The sequence below is a fragment of the Molossus molossus genome, unplaced genomic scaffold (assembly GCF_014108415.1).
Source record: "Molossus molossus isolate mMolMol1 unplaced genomic scaffold, mMolMol1.p scaffold_m16_p_22, whole genome shotgun sequence".
Lineage (NCBI taxonomy): Eukaryota > Metazoa > Chordata > Mammalia > Chiroptera > Molossidae > Molossus > Molossus molossus.
The window spans coordinates 23041200-23049054 of NW_023425358.1; the positions used below are offsets into that span (position 1 = coordinate 23041200).

Genomic DNA, 7855 nt, shown 5'->3' on the forward strand with positions numbered 1-7855 from the left:
GCAGGAACCGAATCCGGGACTCTCTGGTCTGCAGGCCGACGCTCCAACCACTGAGCCAAACTGGCCAAGGCGAGCATAGCAATTTTTTGTTCAAAATGCTTTCCTGATGGTTTGCCCAGCTTTTCTGTAGAGAGCCTTTTCCACATATAGCATGTCCCTAAGGGGACATGGTGTCTTAGCATTGGCTGGAAATAGAGGCCAGACCTCGCCTACTGAGGTGCTCCTTTGTCCCAGCTCAGCTGGACACTCTCGCCCTCCACAGATCTCTCCCAGCGTACACTTTCTTGGGTACTTTGCGCTCTTTTGTGGCAGGTCTTTTTTGGGGATCCTCGCTGAGAATAGTTCCACTCTGAACCTAGGGTCACATAATCTGAGGATCCAAATTCTAATCAGCTTTTTTTTTTTTTTTTACTTCTTTATTAAAGTGAAAGCAACAGAAGGCAATTGATCTGGAAAGGGGAAAATTGCATGTGTATAAAAATACACATGGTGTTAAGCACATAAGGAATACGAAAAGTTCTTTGGTATTTATTTTTCTTGTAGGGTGAATGTTTCTTCCATTATCATTATAAAGAAGCCCTTTTTGTATCTCTGAACCCACACTTATTGCAGTGGCAGAGTTTCACCATAATATTTTTACTTTTAAACTGTAACTGCTCTAATGCTTTTTTTTTTAAAAAAGGATCATATAGTCTGGAAACTGATTATTCTTGGGCCTGCTTGCAGTTGGCCCACAGAAGGCACTCTGTAAATATTGGCTTCCTTCTTTCCTCTTGGATCATAATAATAGATTAACAATCTAGTTCTGATAAATAGAAGTCACACATATAATTGATGAAGTCCTTTCTGTTCATGGGAAAAAACGTAAAAGTTGAAGATTGTCCAAAAATTCTGAAGTACTCACTATTCAGTACACTTTTCTCTCTTCTTGGGAAAATTTAATAAAACTTAAATAATCCAGCAATTAAAATCACTAATTATACATATGAGGGGTGTGTGTGTGTGTGTGTGTGTATACATGTATACACACACACATTTTATATATATATATATATATATATATATACACACACATGTATACACACACACATTTTATATATATATATATATATATACACACACATGTATACACACACACATTTTATATATATATATATATATATATACATGTATACACACACACACACACACACACACACACATATAAAATTAAATTTTGGCAGTAACATTGGAGTAAAAGAATGAATGGAGAGTATGTAATAATTCTTAATTTAATAAAACATCTTGTTCCAAGAAGCCAGGACTCCTCTTACTGTATGTTAGTATATTCCATCTCACGGTATTCCTTTGAATTGCAGAGAAGTTAAGAATGATAATGTACAGTTTTACAGCAGAAGAAATTGAGTTGACCTTTGGTGATTGACATTTAGAAAAAAGTAATAATGAACCAGGTCCAGCAGGAATTTATGCAGGATTAGAATGTACATACCACATTTTTTTTTTCAGTTTCTAGTAAATCATACTTCCTTTGCAAAGAGAGATTGTTTCACATTTCACAGGGAAATCTTTATTTTGTTTTACAAGATGGTAATAGTATGGAATTAAAATCTCCACTAATTGACACAGTAGTCTTTTCAAACCAAGTGTATGTCGATTTCATTTGTTAATTGGGACATATAAAGTTAATATGTCATTAATCTTAAGAGTTTTACCATCTCACACTACTTTTCTTTGTTTTAAAAGCAAGAAAAAAGGATATTTACAAACTTTCATCGTCAGCTTTTTTGTTGGATTGACAAGTGGATTGATCTGACAATGGAAGATATTCGGCGAATGGAAGATGAAACTCAGAAAGAACTAGAAACAGTAAGACTTCCTGTTTTGTGGAAATTCTCTGATTTTTCCTTTCTAGTACTGCATATGTGCTTAGTAAGTATAGACTTAAAATTAAGAGTATTATTAGAAACCATTCCTTAATCTGTATATCTTTATCAAAGTTGAATTTCTCAGACACTAATATCTCTTCACATATTCTGATTTCTCTTTTGTTGAGCACCTTTTCATAAAACTAGACTAGAGCTTTCCTGATTTAGAATTTACCTGTAAGATGTCCAGTGGTTTGTAAATTCTTTTTTATGCGTTAGTTCTCTGTGGTGATATCTGGTCCACAGTCCTTTTAGACACCCCCTTTCTCAGGCCCAGTTGCCTTTGGCTCATTTTGTTACCACAGTAAGTGACTAATGTTAGTACAGAAAGTCTTATTTCCCTCCTCAGTAGAAAAGATACGAGGAGTGGTATTATCACTGATCCCAGGAAAGCCTCCTCCCCTCCACAATTAGCAATGAATCTTATTTCTTTTTAAGCTTTAGGCAGAAATACAGGTGATCCTTAGGCAGGAGGTCAGCATGTCATGTTTCAAAGTTAAAACCCACCCCAGCTCCTCCTCACCACCAGTGAACAGGCCCTTCAGTGCCTGAGCACCCCCTTTCTCCCAGGGACGGATTCTTCCCCGACTTCCTCTTGCACATGTCTGCTTTGCTTTTACTTTTGCTCTGGACTACACTTCTTTTCAGTTGAAAGTAAGGCTCCCTGGGGAAATGAGCCCAAGGAATGTCCAGGGTGCGCTAGTGGTTTCCATGCAGTCATCCCGAGCCCGGCCAGCAGTTTCAGTTCTGGAAGCCCTGCAGGCGAGAGCGTTTGACAGACGCCTGCGTGCGAGGCAGGAACTCCGTGTAATCACAGGAGAGTGGCAGCAAATCCGATTCTTTGGCACAGAAAGAAATCTATTTGTCTGGCACGGAGCATCATAAAGGATCTGTTTAAAATTGCTTACTTTTGGTGATTACGGCAGATCTGCTTCTAATTAGCTTTATACAAACCTTCTGAGAGGACTAGGACATACTTTCTCTATAAAGCAATAAATCTTTTAACCTTATCTTATATATGAAGTAAACTTCAAGCAATCTCTAACTTATGAATGGATTTTGTTCCAAAAGTTTTTAAGTTGATTTTTTAAAAATTTGGAACAATATTTTCCCATAGAGAAAACAATATAAATTGGGGTTCAGTTTCTTGGCCAGCCAATGGAAGTTTCCTCTTCGACATCAGTTTCTCTTACTGGTAGTCTAACTCTTTAGTTCTGGGTCTTGGGAATGGGATGATTGAATGGCAAGCATGGATGACTTTTCCCTTACCTCCTTATTTTTAGGCTAGCCCAGTCAAAATATTTAAACAGGCAAGAGTAAGTCATGGGTATGTCCCATCTTTTTATGTCTCTCACCTACTTCTGTCCCCCCCTACTCAAGAGTCAGATGCTCTTCTCTAAGAAACACCCACCACCACCACTCAGTTTGAAGCCCTTTTCCCTGCCTTGCCTGGGTTCGCTCCCTCCAGGTGCTCCATGCTTCAACGATACCTGCCAGCTGTCTCCAGCCCTGGTGGGCAGCTGCTGTCGGCCAAACATTAAAAAGAAAGCAGCATGGTTATACTCATTCTCACTAAACTCGTGGTACAGTCTTGGTATCCCCAAAAATGATTTACCAACACCAAGATAGGATAGAAAACAGACTTATTTTTATTGGTTCGAACTCTCAAGAAGGAGGCTTTTTTGGTTTTGATTTTTGTGTTGAAGGGCTGTTCATAACACGAGTAAGAGTAGTCACAGCTGAAGGGTGATGGATAGAGCCCTCCCTGATTTGGGCTCTGAACCCTGCTTATCTCTGAGCCCCTTGTGCAGAACTTGGCTGAGACTTCTTCTTCCCCTGGGGAAGTGCTCTGGCTTCCCTCACAAGGTCTTAGTCTTCTGATGCCGGAACACAAAACAGCCTCAGTGTCACCATGGTGAGAGCCCTAGCAGGGAGGTGGAGACTCTGGCTCGCATCTAGAGTAGTGGGCCCACAGTCTCAGCTACTTCTCCCTGCAAAGAAGTGAGTCAGCAATTACACTTAAAAAGAAGGTGTAAGATAGGCAAATAGTTTCACAGAAGCCCAAGTTATTAGAAGATACCATCATTATAACCACATGACTCAACCTAATCTCCCCAAGAAGTTGGTAGGAATCTATCATTCATTCAGGGTTGGGGGAACATTACAGTTTATTACATATTTTAACAATATTTTAAGGCATATTTCAGCATTAAGTGCTGATCATCTTAACGTAAAGTCCCATTTCAGTTATTATGTCCTGGATCATCGAGGAATGCTCTATTTCACATCATGTCGCGGCCGCTCTGAGTCCTAACAGTTGGTTCATGAACATCTTCAGAGTCTGGGCAGCATCATACCTGTAGGCCAGCCGCCTTCCTAGAAGGCACCTGCCTGGTGAAGAGGCTCAAACATTTCAAGTGCTCCTCACCACGGAGGAATTTCTCCTTTACTTAGGGCCTGTTTTCCTGACACCTGATGATAGAATTTGATACATTGTAATTCTTTTCTTAATTGGCAAATATTTTAAGAATTGGATTTCTTACAAATGGCTTTTGGCCCTGGAGAGAAGGAGTTGCATCTCGAGAGGTTAGGCACGAGAGGAATGCCACTGCCGGAGCCCTACGAAGAAATCGTGGGTTTAGGCTCAGCAACTGAGAGAATAGTTTGGGTAAACCTCTTGCGTTTGTTCTCAACTGGCACCTCTGTGGGAGATGGGGGAGAAGGGTTGAGTTTTAAAAATGTGTTTATTGCATTTGGTCCTTTTCTGTTCATTATTTTTCTTAATTTTTTCATTGAGTTTTTTTCTGTAGGCTATTGTTATGAATGCCTGTTCTTTCTGGTGCATACCTGTGTCTGTCCTTCATTGTTTCTCATACATTGTTCCTGTGCTGCTAGTTCTTTCCACTGTCTTCTTCTCAATAATCTTCACATAAAGTTCTCCTCTGAGGGACCCTGGTCTCAGAAGCAGCAGAAGTGGCCATTCCTAATGGCTTCCTGTCTGGCCTGAGGACTATAGAAACGTGAGCCAGACCCTCGGCATTCCCTCACCTCGTCTTGGTGAGCAGAGCATTCACCCTTGGCTGTCTGACAATTCACTTCATCGGTCTGCAGGCTTTTGTTTCCCAGATTCAAGAGTAGATACGGTTTTTATGCTGTGTCAGGAAATCCTTTTGCAAGATTTTCTTTAGACCAAGATTACTAAAGGGGCCTCAGAACTTCATTCTGTGTGTGGAAATGGTTATAGATAGGCAGTGGTCACTTCACAATCTCTTCTATATCTTTTTCCCCTGCTTGCTTACTAACCCAATATAGAGTCTGATTTCAGCAGCTCATGATTTTATTTTACGTTTAGATGCGTAAGAAGGGTTCCGTCCGAGGCACGTCGGCTGCTGATGTCTAGATGAGTCCCCTGTGTAGGGTCAAAGACAATATCAAACTGTGTAAGTGAAGACCTGGGTAAAAAGGATATTTAAAAACCAATACCTTTTTGGTAATGGGTAGTTAACTTGCTGAGGAGAGACTAAGTGTTAAATGTGGTTTAATTTTTAGAATTTAAGACATTGTATTTTAGAAATTGACAGTGAACACTTGAGCTACTGTTCTGTAAAAATGGATCAGGTTGGATTTAGTAATCCCGAACTACTTAGTGTTACTGGGTTCGAAACCAGCTGCCAAGCGCCTTTATCCATCATGTGGCATCGTCCTAGAAGGCAGTTGATTTTTCATCAATAGCCAGATTATTGACCTATTTCTCAGTGGGACCTTTTGTGGTTTGTAAGGAAATATCTAAAAGCATTTAATGTCAAGATCTTTTATCTCATACCATTAGGGCCAACCTTAATTCATTTTAGTTAAATTTTTTTCTGAACACCAGAGAGTCTTCTGTTACGTTGACTCTTCAGTTATCTTTACAGTTAGCTTTAATATGTGTAAATACACGTTGGTTTTCATTTACAACGTAAAACATTTTTGTGGTCTTACTCCTCTAACACAAATTTATTTGCTCAAATTAGAGATTTTCCTAGAAAGGGATAAGAGAGCCTCAACATCTACCCCACATATCGAAACCAGTGTGGGTACGCAGAAATTAAAAATACATTGTTGTCATTTGTTAAAATTGAGCTACTGTGGTTATTGAGGAAAAGTTCCAGACAGAACACTCCACTCAGTCCACTATGGTTCTTTGCCACCCCCTTGCATGTGATACCTGCTCTTTAATTAGAGGACATGGGAGACCTGGCGTGTTCCATAGTGAAGAGTAGTTGTACCAAATAGAACCATGTGTTCCAGGATCCCTCAAAGCCCTTTCTTTAAATTCAGTGTTCCATTTTAAAAACAATTCAAGTTATTGTTTTAAGTTCTTCTAAGTTTCTGTGATTTATATTTGCTTCTAATTTATTTTCTCTGTGATGAAACAAAATGTTACGCTATTAGTCAGATAAATCTTCAAGAGGTTAAAAATTTTAAATGCAGTAGTTGGGGTCCATTTCCTCTCAAAAATTTTAATACATTGAGGGTTTTTTTCAGGAGAATGTGTGCAACAAGGTATTGTTTATAACATTTTTTGCATCTTTCTGAATTTTAACACATTGTATTTCTTTCACTTTCCTTGCAGTTACGTAATCAAGGTCAGGTGAGGGGAACAAGTGCAGCCAGTGATGAGTGAAGAAGAATCTGACTGATATCCTGCAGTGTTGACGTTTCCCAGGCGTGTGCTTGTGATTATGTACTCACACGCACAGGTTCCCAGCCACGTGTATATATATGTTTGTGTGTGTATGTCTGTAGCTGTATATAAAACGCATGTAGAGCTACAGATCAAAATACACACACTTGTGTATATATGTACATATAAACATACTGAAGGGATTAGTACAATTTCTCCAAAGTACTGTACCTATCTTCCGCAAGAATGCAAAAGAAAATATTTTCAATATATATATATACCTGGGACAGATTTTAATAATCAGAGTAATACCATTACTGGACAAATTGACTGCAATGTAATACTAGCTGGTATGTTTCATAAATGTCAAATTGTGGACCAATATATATATATACATACGTTGTGTGTGTGTGTGTGTGTATAGCCTTTTATTACTCTTCTTTTAAATCAGTCTCTTAAATATTTTTATTTTAGTCTCATAAGCAACAGACTCCCATAGAAAAACTTCAAAATCTATTGTATTCCAATGAATCTGGAATGTAAACTCTGAATGTATATATAACAATTTATTTCTGGATGGTCATTATCTTACAGCCAAATTGGACAATATCTATTAGTAAGAAGTAAAGTTATAGGCCAGTTTTTACTTGTTTGCCCTGAGGGACAAATCCTTTTAAAAGAGAAATCTGGTTTTTATTGGATTTTTGTATTTTAAATTTCAAGTATTTTTCTACATCAAATGTAGCAAAAAAACAGAGATGATGGTTTGTGATGTGTGATAAACACTATATGATTTTCAGGCTCCTGTTAGGTAAACAAAGAAGTTGATGAAGAAATTAATAGCAGTGTAGGCTGTTTAGAAAAGTTGGAAGTGCTGTGCTTCCATGGAGCCTTGTTTTGGAAAAGACTGTATTCTGAAGTTACCGCTTGGAAACTATGCAAATGATCTGGATTCTTCATCGCTTACATGATAGACTATAGATAGTGATGAGGTTTTGCTCTTTTCATGTTGAAACACACTTTAAGGCAAAGATACTGACTTTGAAATAGGAAGAATTTAAGAGGCAGCATGAAGTTCGCCTGCTCACGGTCAGGAGGCCCTGCTGAGGGGCCAGTGCACCTCCACTCGTTTGGCTGTGCTCTCAAGTAGGCTGTCATTGGGACATACCCCGAACAAGCATCACCGAAATGCTGGTTAGAAGCTGCTGCCACCTTTTTGTTTTAAAGAAAGGAACGACAGCTAGGTATGAATTTTATCAGCTTC

At 38.8% G+C, this 7855-nt stretch overlaps 1 protein-coding gene across 2 annotated transcripts in view; it reads left to right on the top strand.

The window, feature by feature from the left end:
* PITPNB (phosphatidylinositol transfer protein beta) overlaps positions 1–6981 on the top strand; it is a 65370-nt gene extending 58389 nt beyond the window's left edge. Inside the window, exons 10-12 of one of the 2 annotated variants that reach the window (XM_036276454.1) lie at positions 1744–1866; positions 5278–5365; positions 6541–6981. In XM_036276454.1, the coding sequence (XP_036132347.1) occupies positions 1744–1866; positions 5278–5325 (171 nt within the window). In that variant the 3' untranslated portion in view covers positions 5326–5365; positions 6541–6981. The remainder of the gene's footprint in view (positions 1–1743; positions 1867–5277; positions 5366–6540) is intronic. The other variant, XM_036276453.1, reaches the window with a different exon arrangement.
* Positions 6982–7855: the final 874 nt, after the last annotated feature.